The 22,998-nt window shown below is 39.5% G+C and overlaps 4 protein-coding genes across 7 annotated transcripts in view; all 4 read right to left on the reverse strand.

Annotated features, from left to right (window-relative positions):
* septin9a (septin 9a) overlaps positions 1-306 on the reverse strand; it is a 56,349-nt gene extending 56,043 nt beyond the window's left edge. For both annotated transcript variants that reach the window (XM_029507596.1, XM_029507597.1), the window contains exon 1: positions 73-306. In XM_029507596.1, the coding sequence (XP_029363456.1) occupies positions 73-94 (22 nt within the window). In that variant the 5' untranslated portion in view covers positions 95-306. The remainder of the gene's footprint in view (positions 1-72) is intronic.
* Positions 307-3,230: 2,924 nt separating this feature from the next.
* On the reverse strand, positions 3,231-5,991 carry LOC115047764 (tyrosine-protein phosphatase non-receptor type substrate 1-like). 2 transcript variants are annotated; one of them, XM_029508909.1, is made up of 4 exons: positions 5,690-5,991; positions 5,187-5,516; positions 4,836-4,984; positions 3,231-4,371 (listed from the first exon to the last, which is right to left on the reverse strand). In XM_029508909.1, the coding sequence occupies exons 1-4, from the start codon at positions 5,772-5,774 to the stop codon at positions 4,282-4,284; spliced, it is 654 nt and encodes a 217-aa protein (XP_029364769.1). In that variant the 5' UTR covers positions 5,775-5,991; the 3' UTR covers positions 3,231-4,281. The 2 variants fall into 2 exon arrangements, with proteins under 2 accessions (XP_029364769.1, XP_029364770.1); XM_029508910.1 differs by having other exon boundaries at positions 4,836-4,969; positions 5,690-5,983.
* Positions 5,992-9,661: 3,670 nt separating this feature from the next.
* Positions 9,662-18,071, reverse strand: LOC115047681 (jupiter microtubule associated homolog 1). The gene is made up of 5 exons (XM_029508772.1): positions 17,868-18,071; positions 15,321-15,460; positions 11,947-12,095; positions 11,091-11,121; positions 9,662-10,221 (listed from the first exon to the last, which is right to left on the reverse strand). The coding sequence occupies exons 1-5, from the start codon at positions 17,921-17,923 to the stop codon at positions 10,073-10,075; spliced, it is 525 nt and encodes a 174-aa protein (XP_029364632.1). The 5' UTR covers positions 17,924-18,071; the 3' UTR covers positions 9,662-10,072.
* Positions 18,072-18,695: 624 nt separating this feature from the next.
* On the reverse strand, positions 18,696-22,996 carry LOC115047169 (small ubiquitin-related modifier 2). Of its 2 annotated transcripts, XM_029507943.1 has the most exons (4): positions 22,913-22,996; positions 21,568-21,699; positions 20,134-20,205; positions 18,696-19,426 (listed from the first exon to the last, which is right to left on the reverse strand). In XM_029507943.1, exons 1-4 carry the CDS (start codon positions 22,931-22,933, stop codon positions 19,364-19,366), a joined length of 288 nt encoding a protein of 95 aa, XP_029363803.1. In that variant the 5' UTR covers positions 22,934-22,996; the 3' UTR covers positions 18,696-19,363. The 2 variants fall into 2 exon arrangements, with proteins under 2 accessions (XP_029363803.1, XP_029363804.1); XM_029507944.1 differs by lacking the exon at positions 20,134-20,205.
* Between the last annotated feature and the right edge of the window lie 2 nt (positions 22,997-22,998).

Genomic DNA, 22,998 nt, shown 5'->3' on the forward strand with positions numbered 1-22,998 from the left:
GGCTGCAGCTATAGTTGGATTATATCATATGATCACACACAACACACAATGATCCAACAGCAACACTCTTACCTTGGTATGCAGATTTCCTCATTGTTGTGGATGTTTTCCTGTATTTCTATATGAAACTGAACAGTTGTTGCCTCTCTCTGTGTTTGGACGTAACTCTCCCAGGCTGTTGGCTTCTCCGCTTCCCCTCCTCTGTCTTCTCTTCCTCTGCCACTCCTTATCTGTCAACCCCACTGCAGGTAAACTTCTTCGTCTTTAAACTTCCTACAACTTCATTCCCGTCTCTGTCTTCCAGCATGCGGCGCTCGGCTGCTGGGAATGAACACAGTCACACCTGACGCACGCCCCGTAGGGAGCGGGAGGGGCCTGCTGAGCAGACAGCACACTCTGAGGAACACTTCAGGTGGATTTGTGCTGAGAGGTTTTTGTGAAATCCTGAACATTTATAGTTTAGAAGTCTGAATACTGATTGATCACATACAACATCTCTAGAAATAAGAAAGTAGAAAAGTGAGTGTAGGAAATACCTTTTCTGTGTCACCACTACACCCACCCCACACACACACACACACACAATACAGTTGTATTGTGTGTGTGTGTGTGGGGGGGGGAGTAGGGATAACATTTGTTAGTAGTATAAACTTTGTGGGTGGGTTGGCCCACATGTTGAGTTAGCCCATATATTGAGCTTTGCCCACAGCCTTTAACCTTTTTAAATTCCACATGTCAAGCTGTGGTAACCTGCTCCATGTAACTCAGACCTGGATCCACATCCTGCCACAGAGAGCCGCAGGGCTGCGCTGCAGAGACCTCTGCTGGCTACTGCCTGGCCCTGTCCTCTGCAGTTCAGAGGAAAGCTTGAAGCTCCTGGACATCCACAAACGTCCTTGTAGATACATAATGCATCCTGATTGGGAAAAAGGGCTGGCGTTCATTCAGGCAGAGCCCCTCCTGCTAAATCATATGTAACAATATCTGATAAAAAGTTCATTTTAAGCACGGTCGAGGTATGTTGGGTGCTTATTCAATTGCAAAAAAAAAAAGAAAAGAAAAAAAAAAAGGTCATTGTCAATTTTCAGTCGCTTCTATGAAAACAAAACCTGCTTTATTTTTCACAGTGTTGACACAAAAACTTTACTGAAACAGATAAACAATGACAAATGAAGCTGGATGAGTGATATGAATGACCCAGAAAAACAGCTTCAGGTCTGTCAGATCAGTCAGAAGTACATATACTAAAATACATGACCCATCTGGCAGGCTTAAAGTCACTGACTTTGTGGTTAGGTCGCTCTTGCACCTTAAAGAAACCCATGAGATGCATTTATAACCAAACATAAATTCCGGCAAAGTGGCGAAGAGCAATAAATGGATGTGAGCAGTTCAGTGTAGAAATATTAAGTATGGTTTTAAAGACTAAACTCTTGAGTGTAATAATTTGATTACGCTCATTGTTTTCAAGTGTGACATGTTGCGCTCAGAAACCAGATTGTGTATGTGAGTTGAAACCCATAAACCACAGAGACGCTCTGTATGTTTTTCATTCTAAAAATTAACGCCGATGTTTTCATTAAAAGTTTTAGACCTGAGAACAAGACTGAAAAGCAATTTATACTTTTTCATTTTTTATAGCTTCTCCACAAGAGTCCACTCTCAAGATTTAGATACTGGATGGCTGGATAAATATTAAAACAGAAATGTAGAAAATTATTTGAAAAAGGCACTGCAGTAAAACATCACACTTCTTTGTCTTCTGTAACGTTTTGTAAAATCCACAAGAAATCAAAAGCTACAGGAGAGCTGTCCACAGATAACTTTTTTTTACCCCCCCCACCCCTAAAAAAAAGATGTTGAATCAAGAACCAACGCTGGCATTGATTCACTATTGAAGGCAGCTCCTGACAAGTAAAGTAATTAGGCCTCAAAAATGTTATGTGTTCATGTGTTTACATGTTGTGTACATGACCTATATATTACTGTACATTTGTACAACTGTAAGGTTGTCTTGGCATTTGTGGCCAATGTTACTGCAAGAGAAGCTGTAACTATTTCCTGTTGCTGCAATAAAATACCAGAAAAGATTTGTGCAAAAAAGATCCAGGCCTAGACAGTTATGAAATGTTTAAACTTGATATGGCTTGCATGGGAAACTTTGATCAGTAAGTTTTGCATTTTGAAACCAGACAAACCTTCAAGCTCAAATCCTCTTTTCACGCCACATCTGCCTACAATTCAAAAAGCACCTGACAAATGTCACAGTTTCCGCTCATGCCTCAACAGAATTTGACAATTTCCGAAAAAGTGCCCACCCCCCAAAAAAAACAAAACGAAAGAAAAAATACTTGAGAGGCGAGTAATGAAGCCACATTGGACTCTTGGATTACCTTCCCCTTAATCAGCAGCACCTGCATGTTTGATCATCAGACCCGATAGTCTGTCCTCTGAGAGGTTCAATCAAAGCAGCCTGTCCTCCAGACTTTTTGTAAACATGCATTGCAGTGCCTATTAGCTGTCTAAAACAGTGGTAGGTTGTTATCTCTTACTGTGGTATACAGAATTACCTCCGTTTCTGGCGCACCTTATCATTTGATGCTTCCTGTCACAAGTTATGGCAGGTATGGAGGCTTAGAGACTGCTGCAATTGCACAATGTACATTTCTTATGAAATTGGAGGTGGGAAGACGAGATGCAACATTTGGCCTAGTTCACCCTAAAGGAAATGTGGTGTAGACACATCGAGGGGTAGACGCTCTTGTCCCGCTGACTATAAATGCACTAGAATGTGTTTTTCTCGTAAGAGGGGTCTCTGTTTGTGTCTTACCCCTCACCTTGAAAAAAGTTTCCATTCCTTGTTGGGTAAGCTCCTCTAAGAGAGCACAAAGACAGAGGCAGCAACTGTATAGTCACACCATACATATAAGCCACAAACCTTTGTTCGTGTATAATTGACACTTTTGTGTTTCGGTTGATTGTTGCCGCTTTATCAACAAGGGGAAAGCCACAACGTATGACCACACAGACTCACCACACAAGTAAACAAGCCCTTTTTTGCATGGTTTTTATTTGCTCTTTTTTCAGAGAGGGAATGACATTTTAATGTTGACTCATAAAGCGTCTCTTAGCCCTGCAGTTGGATGCAAGTTGTCATGATTTATGTTGTTTGAATGGTTCCTTGATTTACAGTGTTTGAAGAGGCAGTGTTTGCATTAGTGAACACATGCACTAGGCTCAACTTGGCACTAGGAATCTTTTTTTTTTCTTTTTTCTGTTTCAGGTTTGACATTAACTGTGACTGGTAGGAAAAAAGTGACATTAAAAAAATTTGGATTTACCTTCAAAACTATTTTAGTTTTCTAAAAGTTAATAGTTAAAGTAAACAAAGCAGGGTGTCTGCCTTATGCACTGCAGTGCTAGATCAGTTAGGGTAAGTGGGATGTTAGTGGGTGAGCTTGTGTTAAAAGGCAAACCTGTTTTTCAGATGTGATTCATACTGCAATTAGGCAGTAGTCATCAAAATTTGAAAAAATTTTAGACTCAGCAAGTGAGTCATACATCGGGCATTCAATTTTTTAAAATGTATGTCAAAATAAAAGAAAAGTTAAAGATCCTCCAGAAGACATAAACTGCATTAATATTTACTATGTAACTATTACAAAGTTCATTTTCTAACAGTCAAACCTAAACTCTAAACTTTGTTTGTTAAAATTGTTTAATAAATGATAAGACTTGCAGTCATTTCTCATGATCTGTGAGAATGAAATGGAACAGCCTTCCTCTATTTGCTAACTCGTGACCAACTCTTCTACAAGAAGACTTGTGGCAGAACCCCTCACATTACTGTAACTGAACTGACAAAGCAGATTCTTTACAAATCACACTTATTGTTTTAACAGAGAATTTACATATAAAAAATAGTTACTGTGTTTTAATCATGTTTCACCATTCTGATCATCTATACAATAAATGGGTTTCAAAGGCACCTTACTTTGATGAATAAAAGACATCATCTTTAATGTTATAAAGGATGTGGTTAAAAATGTTATGCTAAACTATTACACATTTCAGAAATAAAGAAATATTTACATTAAAATAGTTATAATCAAAGAGTATAATCCAGATTCTAACCATTTAAAAACTGTCGTGTCATGTCATGCGATTTAATACAGAATATCTAACCATTTACATGTAATCCTCTGTTCCATCCATTTAGTCCGGTACCTCAGTGGTGCAGAGATTATGGATGTGCCATTGCTTGCTTGCAGGCTGTCATGTTCAGTGTGTGCTGTGCGCTGCCCGCATGTCCTCATAAACATCATTGGAGGTGACACGTCTTGGCTTCACTGTGGAGCTCAACTTCCTGGTCTGGTAACAACAGACATTGTCAACTTGTTATTGTACAATACGTACAATTTTATTTACTAATTTAAATGGTTATCATTCAGTGATTGTTTTCCACTGTGCTGTTTTCCTCTGAGGTCTTAATAAATTATTCCAACATAGCAACCTGTTTGGAAACATTACTGAAATTTGCATGGTGTGTTTTATAACCTTGTATTATCAAATATGTCAAATGCCTTTAAATCACTAAACGCTTTCCAACAACACCATAAAACCACTATATTATCCCAAATTTGGAATATATATACTCATACATAATTTTTCTGCACGTTAACATGTTTTTATATAAAGCATTTTTATATATGCATAAAAAGTGTGTGTAATAATAAAGTGTGTAAATACAAGATCACAGTAAAAGGAAAATGTCTAGAGTTAAGAATAATCAAATCAAAGAAAAAGAAACACGTATTGAATGAAATGGCAGGTACCTTAATGTAGATACATATTAGGGCGACGGAGAGGGCACCGAGCAAAACACTGGCAGCAACCACAATCATCAACAAGACGGAGTTCAGATCTGCTTCGCAAATCTGCCCTGATTGTACATTTTCATGCCGCACATCTGGAAATGAAGTGGCTATATGAGCAAATTATTAACAAAGTCACTTTATGACGACAAACAAGTGTTGGTTGTCTGGAATGTGATTAGAGTTGATTCTACCCTTCGAGTAAAGCTGCAAGTGCTTAAACATAGCTTGTGTATTTTAACATTTAATGATGCTGTCGTGTGGTGAGCTCAGTAGGATTCGTAACAAAATAAATGAAGTGATGAGGCTCACCTGCCACCACCAGCAGCACAGATCCATTGCCGTCCACCAGCTTAGTGGCTCCAGATTCAAACTTTTTAAACACACACCAGTAGGGCCCAGTGTCAGCAGGGGTGAGGTTTGAGATTAGAAAGTCCGTGTTTGGAAATTTTACATTTAGCTGAATCCTGCTTTTGTAGTTTGCATCAATTATGAATTTTTCTGTATCATAGTACCTATAGTAAATTTGAACCTCCTTATGGAGACCCTTGCTCAGCTGTATAGAGGTTATGCCTCGTTCAGAGGATCTACACTGGATTGTGATGGGTTCTCCGGCTTTTTTCCACTGCACTCTGCTGCTTTCTGTACACAGAAAAAGAAACAGTAATGACCACAATCATCTACTACAACTTCAATTTATTTTTGATGATATTTTACAAATTCATCCTAATTTACCATACTGTAATATTTGAAAATTACTTGAAAACACATTTGTTTCATTTTAGTTTCATCATTCCACATGTAATCAACCTTACCTTTATTACTCAGGGCTGCGCAGGCAAAATAAAGAATGGTGACAAACGTTCTCCAGGAAGCAGACATGCTGACATTCACTGACATACGGTGCTTTCTTGAGTTCTAACTTAAGCAGGAAATGCGTCTGCTTTCATCTGCATAGTCACTGAATGCAACAGGTGACCTACATTAAAATGACGGTGATGCCGAATAGATTGGATAGACTCAGAAACATCCTTTCTGTGTTTAAATCGCCCACACAGGAAGCAGCGATCAACAGGCAAGCGTTAGGTAAAAGGTTGATCGTCTGTTATGGTTTGGCAGCTGGTACGAGTTAATGTTCTCATCTAGGCTACATTAGAGTTCTCTGTTATAAGGGAACTAAGGGAACATGGAAATAAATTTGCTAGCTACAGAAAAAAAATACACTGACATCTGCAGAAACTTTGGTTTGGTTTTCAACAAAAGCACATGATCCTCCTGTGTGAGGGAATTAAACAGCTAATTTAAGTAGATTGCTGCAATGGGAAGGCGAAAGTTTTAATCTGAATTTAATTCATTAAGTGATCAGAGGGGAACAATAATAGAGTAAGAAATATGCTGTCACTTTTGCAAAAAAGTGTGATTTTTTCTGAGGGTGGAAACTGAGCATGCACAGCAGACAGCACTTTGTCAGTTACTGCATGATTTACGTGGAGAGATACTAAAGCTGGTTGGATAAGTTTTGCAGAACTTCGACCACATGTGCACTTGCAGTGTCAAACAGTGAATAGTTGCTGTTCTGCAGTGCCCCTTAGTGGCTGGATCAGAACATACTAATGTAGCTATGAACAAATAAAAGTGTTTATTAAAATAACTGACAGCAAAGCTTCTTGTGGCTTATTATATGTTCCCAGTTACTTTTGTATACCTAAAGTCTCTGAGGTGACTTTGGATCAGCTCTCATGGTTATTTATTTATTTTTTTTGTTTGTTTGCTTGTTGCTTTGTTTTTTTTTAGCAGATTGTCTTTGGACATTCATTGAACTCTTGATATAAATTTGGTATTGAAAAAACATGTCAAATCATATCCAAGGATGGGTGGGAATGGATAAAAGGGTAAAATCACAGTGATGTTGTAGATAAGGCTTTAAAATCTTTAAAAGTACATGACCCCATAGTCTGACACCAAAATGATCTCATCAAACACCATTAAGTTTTCACCTTCCTGGGAGAATTGTGAAAACAACATCAATACAGGCGTTTGGAGATAAATAAAAAAAATCCCTCTGGGACAGAATGAAACAGTCCCTGTGTCCCACTGCACTGCTCTCTGCCCCATTAGTTCTCCTCCTCCAGTCTCATCCAGTTAAGGAGGTCCAATGTGAGCTGAAGCAGACGCTGTGAGGAGGCTTTTTTAAATGCTGCCTTGGTCGCTAGGGAAACAGCCCTGTCCATTTGCCAACCATTGTTTCCTGTTTAGTGTTCCTGCTGTGTGGGTGGGAGGAAATACAATTTTGTAACTAAAGGGTAATCAAGAGGATCCGTCTCTGGTCACTGAGAGGACAGGAAGACAACAAAAATAGCACGGAGGAATATTTCATTATTTTTGGTCAGACTATTCAGCATATCTTACTCTTTCCTGCGTGGTGGTTGGCTGCCCAGAGTAGGTGCTGAGTCAGAGCCGTACGACTGAATTGGTGTATTGATTAACTAATTGTTTGCTCTGACCCTCGGAGATGACTCATCGCATTTCCCCAATTTGTTTCCACACTCACATATCCTTTTCCTCCTCTGAGATCTCACAGGACACTCATGGCCTCATCTGGAGTGCACGTGGCATAATGGCCCTGTCAATACGCAATTGCAAAGTTGCAAATGAGCAAGGATACTTAAACATTCACCACCAACATCAGTTGAATAACTTGACATATGGCTGTGGGGGAGGAAAATGGTAATCTCCCATCTTTTTAGAAAGATTAGCAGGATCATCAATGGGGGATATACAAGAGTCTGCTTTTATGGATTAGCCAGCCAGGACAAAAGGAGTGTTGCGTTTGCCGCCACGCACTTGTCCACCTAAACATTTAGATCTCCAAATGAACGCTAGGTATCACAACTGATCCGTTTTATGTTCATATACATTTTCAAAGTCCTATTCAGATATGTTTTATTTTTTCCAATAGCAATGTAGCATTATTTATCTCAATTAATGATAAAATACTGGTAAAACCACAGCATCCAAAATCTAAATAAAAGTACACAAGTATTGTGTAAAATTACTCAATATGTTATATAACATTGGATTATTAATATAGCTGGATAAATTTATGTGGGATATTAATATTTGTACTTTGCAGCAAAGAACTAAAACATTGTGAAGTACAAGTACCTTAGATGTGTGGGGCAACTCGGCTGTTGAAGGTACATACACGTGGCTCATATGGATAGCAGGCTGAGGAAAGCACCACAGATCCAGATTGATTCAGAGTCTTTAAGTAATAATTAAACGCTCAGGAGTTTCTCTGTGGCTACAGCACTTACAGAAAACAGGTCTTCATTGACTGCTCTCCAACGTCCTGGCATCTCTCCAGGGCAGGAAGTTCTTTTCCTGATCCTGCATGACCTCTGCATGCCTTTCCTGGCAGATGAGGGCTGAAACCCACCGCTGTGCCACAGCACTCCTCACAGGCTGCTCAGGGGTTGGCTCTGGGGTTGTGGTTCAGGAGGCAGCATCTGAAACTGTTCTGATAATAATTTTTATTTGGCTACATTGCAGACAAAAGGAGCTTGTGCAATATATTACAAATATACTGTTTGGTTAAATACAAGGTGAACATGATATTTACTGCCCTCGTTCACTGTTACTTATTTCCTTATTTATTACCTGTTAAGGGGAAACCATAACTTCTAAAAACCTTGAGTCACTGATAAGACTTGCCATGGCTTGGCTTTGGAGAAATCATCCCACTGAGATGATCCGCTTTCTAGACCCCTTCAGCCGTACAGTAAGAGGCTTATAATTAGTCATCAAGCCAATACACCACCGTTCATAGAAAACCTGTGAGGCAAAGGCGAGTTAACTTAAAATCCAAGTGATTGCATGGTCGTGCACAGATAGGCTGTCCATACGCGTTTGGAAAGTATGGACAGCCCTTCATAAACTGAGGTGTGAGGTTTATTATTCATTTAGGGTTTAGTCCTCAACCGTCTTGAAAACAAGTTATTGTGAATGGACCAAACTTTAGTATTTCAATTTTGTTCTCACAGGCTTCGTGCTGTTAAATAGTATGTTAGTTATAGTAAATGGAGTCATTAGCCTTCTGCTCTATGGGTCAAACAGGTAATATATCCTCGTTGTTCATAAAATACGAGTACAAATCTTTGCTTTTTTTTACTGTAGCAACTCTTCAAACATAGAAAACCATGAAGATATTTTTAGAAGTGCATCCCCTTAATATGTCCCTAATGCTATCTCAGAAGGAAGCACTCAGAATAAGACAAGCATTGCCAAATAAAGCCTATCTGTAGGAGTGCTATCAAAGATGTTGTTTCACGACTAACATTACATCTTGGATGAATCATGTTTCACCTTTTGAATCTGGCTTTTGTTTAAAAAAAAAAAAAAAAAAAAAAAAAAAGACAAAAATCTGAGTGTGAACAAAATACATTACCGCTCCTAAATCACAAACTGGACAAAGGAGAGCCAAATAACCAGTGTATGATGTCATGTATAGTTACGGCAGTTACTCTTTTGACAGAATTGGCATTAGTTTTCGTGATTAGTTTGGCTGGGCAGATTTCCAGTCATGGAGCCTGTGTCTGCTCTCAGCGGCTGCAGCCATCAGGCTCCATCTCACTGAACATAAATAATCTTCAACACAATGTGGAGCCATTTATGCACATGGAAAGTGAAAAGGAGAATTTCTCAGTCTCCATTTTTACACTTTGTGTGCCTTTAATACTCAAACTATTACTGCATATAAAAGGAAAAAGAATCAGTCTCAACAAATTCATATCAATCTTTATTGTATTTAGAAATCCACGCATCAAATCTTTTTAATTATTTTTTCCTTTACCATTTACAACAGGGAAGAATGAGAGACAAGCTAAACGTCATGCCTTTCCCAGCAGGCGCGATGCACTACAGGATGGGCTGAAATGGAAGGAGGGGGGAATACATAAAGTGCTTTTGTCAACAGTTTTATTCTTTTAATAGAAAAAAGGATCAAAACAAAAGGTTTGAGGGTGAAGGGCAAAGACAGAGGTCCATGGACGTGACAGTACGAGTGCATGTGAAGTAGGGAAGAAGGTGACATGTCAATGAGGAGGAAGAGAGTGGTGGGGGCATTTATCTTTAAAAAATAAAAAAAGCGTTTGAATGAAAAAAAAGAAAAAAGAAAAAGAAAGAAAAAAAAAGTGGTCTCAACCCAGGATGAGGCTGGACTTGCCACCAGGTGGGTTTCTTCGGCCACCTGCAGTGGCGTTGGCACCTCCCGATGGGGTGGAGGGCTGTGATGTCTCCCTCTGCTGCTCTTGCTCCTCCTGCTCCACCTCCACTTCATCAGGACACTCTAGAGGTGCAACAAAAATACAGAGCGTTCAGCTGCAGCAGAAGGTTTCTGGACTGCAGCATATGTAACATCCAAACACAGTGTTATCTGGTAAACCAAACTATGATGGATATGTGTGCGTGCACGCACGCGCACACACACACACACAGAGGGAGAGGAGGGGCTGCTGCAGGTGTATTAGTGCCAAGATATTAAAAACAGCACAGCCTGATGAAACTCATTTTAACAAAACAACACTTCTGTCCGCTCCAAACTATCCACTCTTGACTGTCCTAATGTGTGTGAGAGATGTTATTAAACTTTACCAAAATTTTCACAACATAACACTTGGATATTAATACAAATACAACTAACTTGTGCACCCACATGCCTATCACATCCAATAGAAGAGCAAATGACAGAGCTTTGATTTTTGAACCTGCATACTGATGTGTGGTCGAACCCTCAATTATCTAAAGCGCTAGCTACTTTTACAAATGCGCACCTGGAGGTTAATAAAAAGCTTTTCATACCAAGTAAAACCTGCCATCAAAGAACAGATGCCTGACTACAGACCATCATGCCATCATGACAGGGAAAAAAAACTTCAAAGAGATCATATGATGTTGACTTAGAAAGGGAGAGCAAGTCTACTGTATCTTTAAATTTTTTTTTTGGTATTCCAGCAGTTAATGGGATCATGAACTGCAGTGACTATGAGCCAATGTTTTAGAAGCAAAGGAGTTACATTACCTGATCTGTTAAAGTGCACCGTGGAACGATTTACCGAGTAATCTGAGTCATGCACTGCTGTTTAGACATAGTGAGTCAGACTGTCACTGAAACTGAAAGGCCTTCTAATCAACAGTGAAAGAGTTGAGGGCTCTTACCATCATTCCCTTGTTCTTGCCCATTCTCATCCTATAATGAAAGCATAGGACAAGAATATCAGACTTCCTAAATCAAAAAGACAAACAAACAAAAAACACTTCCTGTATTCCTTAATGTGAATCCTAATATCATACACTGACCTTTAAAGATATGAATGTACAGAAAGTACATTTTTCTATTCAAAAAATAATCACCCAAACAGAAGCTTCTTAGTCAGTGACAACTGCTTCTGCTGTCTGAAATGTAAAGAATGGATATATAACTGGAAATTAAGCCATGTCTTTATTTACTCAGACAGTTGACTAATGACTAATATCCTATTTCACTCTCTTGTTTGCTTTTTCTTTTTTTTTTTTTTACAGATTTTTCCTTCTGGCCTTTTTCTGGCTTTATTCAATAGAATAGTTTGAAGTGTGACAGGAAATGGGAGAGAGAGAGAGGAATGACATGCAGCAAATGACATTGGCTGGAACCGAACCAGTGTCATGAATGAGGACCTTGTAGCCTCATGTTTATGGGACGTGCATTGTATTCACTACATGGCCGATGACCCCCCCTCTCTTTTTACTTTCTATTCAAAACTCTCAGTTAGAACATGCAGCCCATGTCCTCTGTGAGGAATGACTCATTCCCAGAATGAAAATTAAACCTCCACAGGGATTACAAATGTCAGAGGAGAATATCTATCAAACAACATCCTGGGCCAGTTTCAAACAGACGGATAGTCATCCACCCCCCCGAAATTTCCAATGAACTGGTAAGAATTAAAATTAATCTACGAGCATGTGTTTGTCAGCTAAACTAAGCTGTTGCTCTGTTGTGGAAACACTGCCTGTTGGGCTAAACGAATAGTACCTCTCGTCTCTGGTTCCAGACCATGGCTGCCCCAGAGTTGTGGATGGTGGTCAGTTCAGGCTGAGGGTTCTTGGGGAAGAGGAGAGGTTGCTGGCACCGCCTCAGTGGGGCTGATGGCTCACCGCACAGAGTCCCAGTGGCAGCCCCACCTGGGAAGGCAAAAAGCAAAAAGAGAAAAGGCTTATTAAAAGGACATAGGATTCTATTTAATAATTTTTTGTTTTTTGCTAACAAACTATAACGATGCTAGGTGAAAAACAAAAGAGAGATATGAAAAAACATGAGTCACTTGTAAAGCAGCAGAGTCATAACATATGGTGACTAATCCAATTAGCCACAAAGCCATCCCAGATGTCAATGTTTCTAACCCATCATCACATCACAAGAATTATTTTCCTAGATTTGACAAATCAGCTTTATTGGGGAATTTGACTGAAAATAACATGAGATAAAATCACTGAGAATCATCAGGAAACATTGCCAAATCCGCTCAAACGTCTGCAGCAGACCCAGAAACACAGTGGATCATTTCCAGACAGACAACCTGAATGCCAAAACTCATAACCCTGTAGTGCCGGCTTTCTCCTTCAGCAGAAAGAGCATTAAAGCCCAGTGTTCAGTCCACTGTGGGGAAGCAGGCTGTGCTAACTAAAGCCGCATAAGGTAACAGCCCAGCTCCAGCCCCTCGGGCCAGGGAGGGGACAGACTGTCTTTGTCATGAGAGGAACAACGACTGCTGAAGAAGCTGAGGAGCGGCCATTGTTGTTAATGGAGTGAAGTGAATCAGCACTGTTGAGTGCCTTCATCATTCAGTGGGAACTGTTCCACTGCTGGCTCCACATTTCTGAATCTAATCAATTCACTTGACAGCCAAGAACAAATGGAAGATTAAAGTAGACTCACGGGGGACACAGCAATGCATTATCTCATCACTACTATAAATTACAGCCTCCTATTTAATAATATAGATCTCCCGAGTCCAGAGTATAAATGTATAAAATCACTGACCTTACTGGTCAACAAGCTTGGAGGCAGGAACAACAATCATGCTGCTGTTTCTGCTAGTTTTGGCTTCCTCTCTGAGTAGAGAGTGCTCATCTTGTGGCCAGAAGTTGAGGGCAATTGAACAAACCAACAGCTCTGGTATCTTAAAACCCCTAAAATCCCGACCAACAACCTGCCAGAAACTGACTGAATAACATTACAATTTCATGTAATTTCAGCACATTCCTGCAGCCAAACAGATTTTTAGCACTTTAACACCATAACCAAGCACATTCACTATATATATATATATATATATAAATAAAAACAAAGTTGCAGAGAGGTACTTTCCAACCCGTTAAGTGTACACCAATATTCAAGTTTCTGTATTTTTATAACAAAGCTAATGCCTAAAGGGTAAGACATGAGACCCCAATACTAGACAGTGTTCACATACTGACATGTTTTGAGCATATGAGAGGAATATTTGACTATTTTAAAATGATCTAAGCAGGGAAGCAGGCCAAATCAAACAAACCTGTTTGTCTGCACTAAGAGTTCAAACTGAGGCCAGGCAGATGCAATACAATGCTTATAAGACCTGCTATTATAAGAAAACTTTCTCACAGGCAGAAACAGCTGTCCTCGTCCAGTTGCATCTGTTTTAGTGGGATATGCTCAAAAACAGCTTTTTATATATATATTTAAAAAAAAAAAAAAAAAAAAAAGGTTAATTTTAAGATTTTGGGCTTTAAAAGCTGTCTTGTAGGGTCAAAAAAATGTCTAAATGATAAACCTAGGGATTTTTTTTTTTCATCTACTTAGTAGATTTCTCATAAAATCACTAAAAGTTAGTAAAGTAATACCATGAGCAATTCCTTGTCTAGATCATATCATCACAGGTGTCACAGCCACTCTCTCTCTCTCTCTCTCTCAGATCTCCTGCATTACTGGATCTAAACTCATTTCATTTGTATAACATGTTGCATCTGTAAATAGTGGTTCCCCAAAAATATGTATGTTATTAAACAATACATGTCTTTAAAGACTGTTTTCCTGATATGTTCAGCTACTAATGTCCATTTAAGTTGCTCTCAAACATGGCATACATTGCCTAATTTGTATAATTAAGAACTCCTAAGAATATATATTTTAATCCTGTTGTTGATAGTATTTTCTGATTGATGAAGTCATGAAAGATTCGTAAAAATTGTTTGACGTGTCAATAAAATGAAACAATAATTCAGATTTATGTTTTATCAAGTGTTCAGCTTTCTGATCTGAAAATCTGTACAAAGAAGTATAAGGTATTCAGATGCAAACTTACCAAAGAACTTGATTAAAACTGTTATTACAAAAATCAGTTGGAAAAGTTTCATATTAACATGTATTAGGTAAAAGTTTTACCCTATTTGCCTGTACTGCCTTTCCTTAATGTGAGACAGCCAAGCCAGACTTAAGCACAAGTGAAACAATGGAGGCAGGAAAATGTTTTACTGGCTGGTCAGTACTGGATGATTGTGGGGATGAGAGGATTAAGTACTGACTTCAGTGAAAACGTGTCATAGTCACATACCCAGAAAGTTCAGTTAATCGTGTAAACTGTTGCTTTTAAAAGTAGCCAGTGTGAAAACAGCTCTGGGCTGAAACAAAATTCCAGTTTTGTAAATTCTGAATTTTTGTCTCTATGCACTTTGTCAGATCTTTTAGCCCTAATTAAATATTGACTATCTGGGTAAAACATCTTCCTCAATTGAATAAAAGGAATATGCATATTAAAATGTAATTGTGTTTAGCTGGAGCTTTGCATTGATTATAAACATACTTGCAGATACAACAGTTGCAACATACATAATGTTTTTAATACAAGCCTCTGTGATTGCTTTCAATGACCTCGACAACTCAATGCCATTTTTGGCCTTATATCCTCTTCTGCTGAGCTTGCCTGCCTCTGCTTGTGTTTTCAAAATAAGACTTCACTCTCAACTCCCGAAGGCCACACATCTAACCAATTGACACATTTTTAACTGACCTATTTCTTTCCAGTGAGGGCTGATCCTCATCCCCACTTAACAAAGCATAGCTTCAAATTACCCTTATTCAGTGCTTCAGGGTCTTTTGGCCATTACACTTGTGGGATGTTCTTTCTGACAAAGTAAATGGAAAAATACTAAATAACACTCTAGTTTTTATCTTTCCCTTGCTCAAGTTAAAGGAATAAAAAAACCATTATGTTTTTTGCTAACTTAGGTCTTGTGGTCTCTCCCAAGTGCAAAACTATAACTACTGTTAATTTGTATGTCAGAATAAATTTTTCCCAATACTTTGTCGCTGACATTTTACTGTCAAACTGAACTAAGATAGGTTACAGTAGTAATAGACTGATTTACTAGGCGGATTGTTCCTTCGATGAGCATGGGGATCCTCAGGTTCCGCAAAGATGCTAGAGGCCATCTTGTTCTTGCGGGGGGTCGAGTTGTCATCTGTACCGAAGGAGAAGCTGGAGTCCCCGCCTGGCGGTCGTAGTACCCTGAAGAGCAACAAATGATTTATGTCAGTTACTGACATCCTGCCAACCATCCCCCACTTTTTAGGCCCATCTAAAATGCAAGGCCTTGTTGTCACAAGGCACTGATCAGCAGCAAATATATATATATAAAAAAAGGATAGGCACGCCCCAAGCAACCTTCATATCCCCCCATAACACACACGCATAAAAAGCACACAAGCTACCAGCAAGGTCTCTACTCTCTAAGCCCCGGCTGTCACCGTGTCAGACAGACAGTCACAATCGCTGCCCTGCAGCTGACTCCAGTCGCATATAATCACAGAGTTAGCTGGCTAGCTGCTGCCTCTCCTCAGCACAGATTCCTTTCCAGTGACACAAGGGGCTGGTGTCAGTTCCTGGTAGCACTGTTATTCCATTATTCAATGGGTAAATCTAATTTGATGTCCTTTTGGGGTCAATTTTAAACAATAGAGGTGAAAAGTCTGAGGATCACAATTAATGTAGGTCACCTAATAAATAGACAGTTCTAGAAAAATATGGAGTGCCTACACAAAAACCAGCGCATGGTAAACAATGCCCACTTTGCTCCGACATTCCTTTCACCACAAGCTGAACAAAAGGAACACAATAATGAGTAGGGAAACCCATTTTCCTTGCTGTGTTGAAGGACAGTTGGGCTGGCCCATAGAAACTGATGTGTTTGCAGAGTGCTTGCTGGACCCCTCCCTCTTTTTTCCAGCAAACTCTCCTCTCCTCAGAGTCCCCGAAGCCACCAGCTGACACACCGAGCAGCTGTCCAAGGGCCAGGCAGACAGATGGAGTCCAAAAAACAACTCGGCTCCTGAAGCAGAACTACAAAGAAAAGCAACTAAAGGAGCAAAATCCCCACCTCATAGACATGCGCTGAATTTTCTCAATCAATTCTTGTATCCACACTAGTGTCCGTCACGCTTGGCTGTGACAGTAATGCTTAAACCAGACTTCACCTCCCAGCCAGAGAGGATGAGCTCATGCTTTCCACACGGATTGCAACGAGAGAAAAGCTTTTAGCTGCCTGGCAGCAGACCCCACCCTAGAATGAAACAGCAAATAATGTAATGAAATGGCATTAATGTTTAGAAGCTGTAGGGCAGCTTCGCGCAAGTGGAGCTAGGGCAAATAAAGCTCAGCTCCAAAGCCAAAGATGGCATGTCTGATAAGACGGGGTAGGAGGCTTTTGATGGCCTACTAAGATTTCAACCCAATTCTGTTTCAGTGGCCTCTCTCCAGATCCTTTTGGTGAGCTACCGGCAAAAATGACCAGCAGCTCATACAAGACGGTTTAAGAAGCAAAGGCACAGAGCTAAGAAAAGATTTGCAAGCTTAGCTAGCTCAAAGCCCCCACCCAATCCCCAACATCATCTGAAAACAGCGTGCGACTTCAAAAACGCTCGATGACTTACTGAGATTTGACATGCTCACTCATCAATGGCTACAAGTACTAGTTTCTCCTATAACCCTGATTCATTGTTGAGATTGTCATGATTCAAAAGCCATTTTTCTCTGCGTCGCTTTCACAGCAAAAAAGGGGAGGAATGCATCCACACAAGACGCATCAGTTACTGGAAAGATATGACTGCATGCTTGAAGGGTGAGTCCTCTTTTAAGGTTAACCCCCCCCCCCCCCCACCACCCTTTAATATGAAGCTTTAAAAAAATATTATCCTCCAGACATATCTATTAAAACCCCCATATGAACTATTTAACCATTAAAGTATCTGTATTCTTCCTTCCCCTTGAACAACAATAAAACAAAGCAGAGATAATGACATATCCAGATCCCTGAACTAGTCTGGGATTCTTCCTGTAATCAATCACACATTTGGACTCTGGATCTTTACCTATTTCTTTTTGGTCCTGTATTGAAAACAAAATCCAGAGTTAACAATAGGATTAACACTATCCAGCACAGCTAGAAAGTGCAGCGCATTCAGCAATCACAGCAGGAGAGGAGCTGTTACTTTAAGTGTTAAAAAAAGTTAGCAAGTTGTGGGCTAACGATGGCTGTCTTTGTCCATTTCTCCCCCACAAAAAGCACTTCAGAGATCTCTTTCCTTTTTCTTTTCTTTTTTTTTTGAACTCGCATGTCTAATTACTGTACAAAGCTCACACGGGCTAACCAAACTAACTTGATGTGGCTAAAGGCTATGGCGCATCAGTCACCCAATAAGATTAACTTAATTAGCAAGACTATGCGACAGTTTAGCTAAATCCAGAAAAATCCCTTGCCTGCCACCAGCGGGGCTAATGTTAGGAAGCAGTCTGCCTCAAAGAGAGAGCAGAAAAGAGGCGTCTGCTGTTTGCTAGCTGGGAGTCTCGCCCGCATCCCACTTTCTTTTGTTCCTCCGTCAAAAAAGCTTTTCGGCTCCCATTTTTATTTTTTTTTTACCTGGAGCTGCTTTTAGCGCCGGGGTCCATTCCTTTAAAGGTGGTGGTCGTCGTCATCGTTCAAGGAGTTTATTTCGCTAACTTGTCGGTAACACACACACACACACACATACACATACGCACAAAAAAAGCTCGGTGGAAAAAAAGTAATTTGTAAAAAAAAAAAAAAAAATGTCCTCCTCCTTCCCCGCAGAGATGCGACGGGATGCAGGCTCCACCCGACACTGACGAACCCGCCGCGGACCGGAGCCGTTGGTTCTGCGGTGCCAGCACGCGAGGCCCAGCCCACCCAGCGTTCGGCCCGCTCTGATTGGACAGAACAGCGCGGAACTGCTCTCCCATTGGACAGAACCTCGTGCTGGACTTCTCATGAGACGGCGGAGTCCGGATTCCTCATGGACGTTTTTCTGCTGGCTTCAATAAATCCATATTTATTATGACAACCTGTCACCCTGTGTACACACATATATAAAATAATTTGTCATAATGTGCGTAGAAATACTTAGTATAAATATGCACTAATTATGATTTATCATTGAAAGTTGGCTCTTGTTGGTTTTAACTTTTAGAATTAGCACAGAGAAACCTTCCTTTCTGCTTTTAGATAAAAAAAATTGTCAACTTGAGAAAACTGAACATAATTCTTCACAGTGAATCTCTCAAAATAATTAACAATAACCTACAGTTTTAAGTAGAAGTGGGAACAACAAAAGCAAAACATAATTACATATAACATATGCACATAACATAGGCTCCTGTAAAATTGATCATACTAGTTGCACTTCTGCCCAAATGGACAGAGTTACACTGGTGAGCCAGACAAAACTAATGAAAGTTTGGAAAAAGTCAATAGCTTTATTTCAACAGGCATCTTAATAGACATAACAAGACACATCCCTTCAGGCTTCCCAAAATCTGAAGCTTGGACTAGTCAAATGATTAAGAAAAACATTTCTCTACACATCGGCTACGATAAAAAAAAAAAAAAAGTATAAAATCATAATTTTCTGAAGATGACAGAGACAAAATGACAATCCAGCCTCATTACCAAACTGGACATACCATTAACCAAGTGACAGCCAGTCCTGAAATAGTACACTTTAAGAGCAGAATTGCTGGACACTGATAAACCCCAAGAGATTTGACCAGTGAATTCAGCTTAATTCATTCTCTCACTCGATCATCGGTCCTGTCTGTCTGCAACCTTGGAAACAAGCCCTTCAAACTGGGAAAGGAAGTCCTTAACATTTACCACAATATAGCAAGAACAAACAAAAGTTAAACTCAGGGTGAAATTGCTGTGGTTTATGTACAAAAAACAGGGAAGCAACAGGAGCGAGAATGAAAATACTATACAGCAGTTTGGTGTTGCAGAAAAAAGACAACTTCTTCTGGGTGGAATTATGTTGAGACAAGTTGCAAAGAAGCAGCTGCTGTGTATCACAGACTGGGAAGGTTGGTTGTGTTGAGGAGGAAAATGGTGGCATGTGTACTTGATTAAATCAGGCCTCCCGTCTGTTGTTGAAACACATCGATTGTATCTTCATCTTCCATTTCCAACTGTTAAGAGAAAAAAGTTGTTAACCTTTTGTGTTGCTGTGAAACCTTAAAAGAGGGTGTCAGAGACTTATTACAGCCGTACAGTTTACATGCCATACATGTATGCCCAACATGTAAGACAAGCACAGTTTTGTCTTTTGCTTTGGCACCATTGCAGGCAAAATGAAAGACTGTATATCTTTCTAGATCAAAGCATGGATAGATAGGCTGCATGTTCTGTCTACTTCCACCTTAAAACTGCAACAAGCACAGTGGCATCTTCTTAAAGAGTAATATTAAATTAAGTATGTAAACATGCTAACCAAAATTGAGTTTGGTGTGCTCTGACAGTCTTAGGTATGTGTGAAAACGAACCCTTAACCTCAGCCTAGATTTCCTTTAGCACATGCTGTTTAATCCAATCAGTTAGTATTCGTGTCTGCAAATTCAGAGTTGTCTGTGCACATGATTTAATTTTCAACACATAAGAAACATTGGCCACACAAAAAAACAGTATACAACAAATCAAGCATACTATGTTAAGCATTCCCATGAATGGTCACAGAATGCATGAAATTTGAGTGCCTTACTGATTAATAAAGATGCATGCAGAAATGCAGTGAGCATGTAAACAGTCAACTGGATGTCCTTTGAATGTGTGCTGTATAAACACACATCTCTATGCAGTAGGTAGTCTTGAGCTCATTGTTTCAAGACCTCTGACTTACTTGCGCTGGTGTGTCAGTCTCATTTATCGGTTGTCCATCAAATCTGAACCTGATTTGCCTCATTGACAGTCCCTGGAGAGAGCAACACATAAGCAGGTAATTTTTACCAGTACGCTGAACAGCCTGACAGAGATACTAAGAGTAGTTCAAACAATTAGAAGTTCAAGCAATCAACTACAAAGTAAAGGAGCTTCAGGAAAAATCTACACGTGTCAGTGTTGCTGCTTGCTTTTTCATAGCCATATTTTACAATAAAAGTAGCGAGTGCTTTCAAATATGTTTTGAAAAAAACATATAAAAAGTTCAAAATTCAGATGCACATAAAGACATTTGGTTCAGGGGCTGAGAGGAAGGTGAAACATTGACCTTCTCTACAAGCAAGAAGAGAGGAGCTGTAAAGGATAGCTGGATCATAACCAGCCAACAAGAATTCTTGGAACAAAAAAAAAAAAAAAAAAAAAAAAGAATGAATGAGCATCATGTGGTTTTTATTTTAGGTTTAACATTTTATCTTTAGAGGTCTTTTTTTTAACATTTAACATAAAAATCATTTATACCTATTAACATGTAATATGTACAATAGGTACGGATGACTTTTAAATTGCCAAGAAGAAAACCTTGCTCTAAAAATATTTGCAATAATTTTGGTGCTATGTTTTGCTGTAAATACAGCATAGCCTAGCAACAGAGCTCCTGAGGTTCATTCCACAGTTGAAAGGAGACGACCCAAATAAATTATGCTGTTTGATAAATATTTAGGCCTAAAAAGTCGTGAATATGCTAAAAATACTGCACCCAGATAGTCCCCTCAAATAATTGCCTTTGTAATTATAACCTTAAATAGTGCCATTGCATACAACTGTAACATTTCCAGGACTCCAGAAATGTTAATGCTACCTCAAAGGAGCGCATTTTTATTAAACACTGTTTGTGACAACAAGTGAGTGAGTGGATTATATGAAGTAGATCTGAATAATATTTGAAGTGCTACATATATTTATTCAGTCCATCTCCAGACATTAAAAAGCTTAAAGAAACAGTGCGTACTAAAACAAAACAATTCAAAACTAACCCAGTTCCATTTAAGGCAGTTCAGTAAAATGTTGTTTTCTACCCTGAACAAATCACATATTGCATGCTCCATATAACACTGTCATTATGGGTTAAAACAAAATTAAGGGAACAAGCAATGACCACAACACAAGATAAAGAACTGGCTGTGTATTGTGTGACTTATAAGTCAATAAAGCAGTTGTTGTATTTGTTACATTGGTTTCATAGGTCAAAATATTTCTTAAAAAAAAAAAAAAAAAAGCTACAGGTTTAGGAAACACTGTGATATAGTCCTACACCCCTTTTGGGGAACACTGGTTGTAGGAAATAGATCTGTAATGTTGTCCTCAATGTTTACAGCCAATCAGGTGCTGGGCCCACCTGTCTTTCGCAGTAGGCCTTCATGAGTTTGATGAGTGGTGTATGTCTTTTGATCTTGAACTGCACAACAGATCCATCCTGACCTGCCACCTTCAGGTTTATATGTTCATTGTTTTCTGTCTTGACTGCTTCCTGGGGGACAGATTCAAAGAGAAAAGTGCAATTAAGTGCAATTAGAACTGGAATACAAATTCACAGGTGCTACAATACTGTTAATCACTTACGGCTCTTGCAACTCAGAAGGTATCTATTGCCATTGTTTACATTTGATATATTAACTGAAGAGGCAGCGATATACAGGCAACTACAGATCCCTATGTCCGTCTGGGTGAGCACCCTGTCGTTAAGGTGAGTATTGCAGTGTAATTTACACTTACATAAATTTATTGCAGTCTAACATATCAGTGCCGAATTGAACCTGTATTCACAGAGGTTTCAGTGTTCAGTTTTTGTTGAAATAGTGCTATGGTAAGGTAACAAAGTCGAAATAGGTCGGTATCAGTGAATCAACAGAGTCAAACTGCCAATTTTGGACAAAGTAATCCATGGTCCTGTTGCACAGACAAATGTTTCTGTTGTGTACAATATATTTTCAAACAGACCATACAGATAAATAAGAACCTTTTAACACAGTTTCAACAAAACCCGAAAACCTCATGAATAGAGTATTGTGGGTGGGACTGTTGTATTCCACTGTTTCTTAGTCTGAGATGGGTGTATATTGTGCAGATATCACTTAGTGAATCTGGTATATATAAGTACAATGGTGCAGATAATATCTTTTTGCATCACCCTTATGTATGTGGGATATAAAGACGTTACCACGTGCATACACAAAAGATCTCTAAAATGTATTCCTAAAACATTTTATTCTAAAACTTTTAAAGCGGCGTCGTCGCACACTTTGTTTACATTCTGATTCATTCAAGAGCAAATCACAACAAGCCACATCCTGTCCAGCAAACACAGGCTCAACACATAACCCAAACCCCACAGTCTTACAGACATGCAACAGATCTTCCAGGTACACTGATGCTGAGAGCCCAAACTTCCCCTGCCATGCACAGATCGCCAGCACACACGTTAGTGCACCGGGATGTGCACAGAGGATGACACCAGCTGGGTGCTTGTGTCGGACCAAGCAAAAAGCGACCTGCGCGCCGTTGGATGCGCGTTCACAAACCTTCCGGTCTATCAAAGTAGGGATAGCTAGTAGTTGAATTTTACCTCTTAACTTTAACAAGGCAAAACAGAAGCCGTGTAAATGTTGGCTTTTAATTTGAGCCCTTCTGCCACACATCCTGTGAAATAAAGTGGTATCTTGGCACAATGTGGAAACACTCACCTTTGGTTTTTCATCAGCCATGGTCACTCTTTTGGCGCTTCTCTACGCTGCCACACAAAGAATACGAGTACGCGCACGTACTCGTC

This window comes from Echeneis naucrates, chromosome 8 (genome assembly GCF_900963305.1).
Source record: "Echeneis naucrates chromosome 8, fEcheNa1.1, whole genome shotgun sequence".
NCBI classification, from domain to species: Eukaryota; Metazoa; Chordata; class Actinopteri; order Carangiformes; family Echeneidae; genus Echeneis; species Echeneis naucrates.

Bases quoted from the DNA above. Each gene is read 5' to 3' on its own strand.
- LOC115047681 (XM_029508772.1), bottom strand. From the start codon at position 17,923: ATGACGACGACCACCACCTTTAAAGGAATGGACCCCGGCGCTAAAAGC. The intron at 15,461-17,867 runs GTAAAAAAAAAA...GTTGCTCTTCAG, and splicing joins GGCGCTAAAAGCAGCTCCAG to GGTACTACGACCGCCAGGCG. The intron at 11,122-11,946 runs GTACTATTCGTT...CTTTCATTATAG, and splicing joins TCTGGAACCAGAGACGAGAG to GATGAGAATGGGCAAGAACA.
- LOC115047169 (XM_029507943.1), bottom strand. From the start codon at position 22,933: ATGGCTGATGAAAAACCAAAG. The intron at 21,700-22,912 runs GTGAGTGTTTCC...TCTGTCCCCCAG, and splicing joins TGGCTGATGAAAAACCAAAG to GAAGCAGTCAAGACAGAAAA. The intron at 19,427-20,133 runs GTAAGTCAGAGG...TTCTCTTAACAG, and splicing joins AGACTGACACACCAGCGCAA to TTGGAAATGGAAGATGAAGA.
- LOC115047764 (XM_029508909.1), bottom strand. From the start codon at position 5,774: ATGTCAGTGAATGTCAGCATGTCTGCTTCCTGGAGAACGTTTGTCACC. The intron at 5,517-5,689 runs GTAAGGTTGATT...TTCTGTGTACAG, and splicing joins CGCAGCCCTGAGTAATAAAG to AAAGCAGCAGAGTGCAGTGG. The intron at 4,372-4,835 runs GTACCTGCCATT...TGTTGTTACCAG, and splicing joins TAATATGTATCTACATTAAG to ACCAGGAAGTTGAGCTCCAC.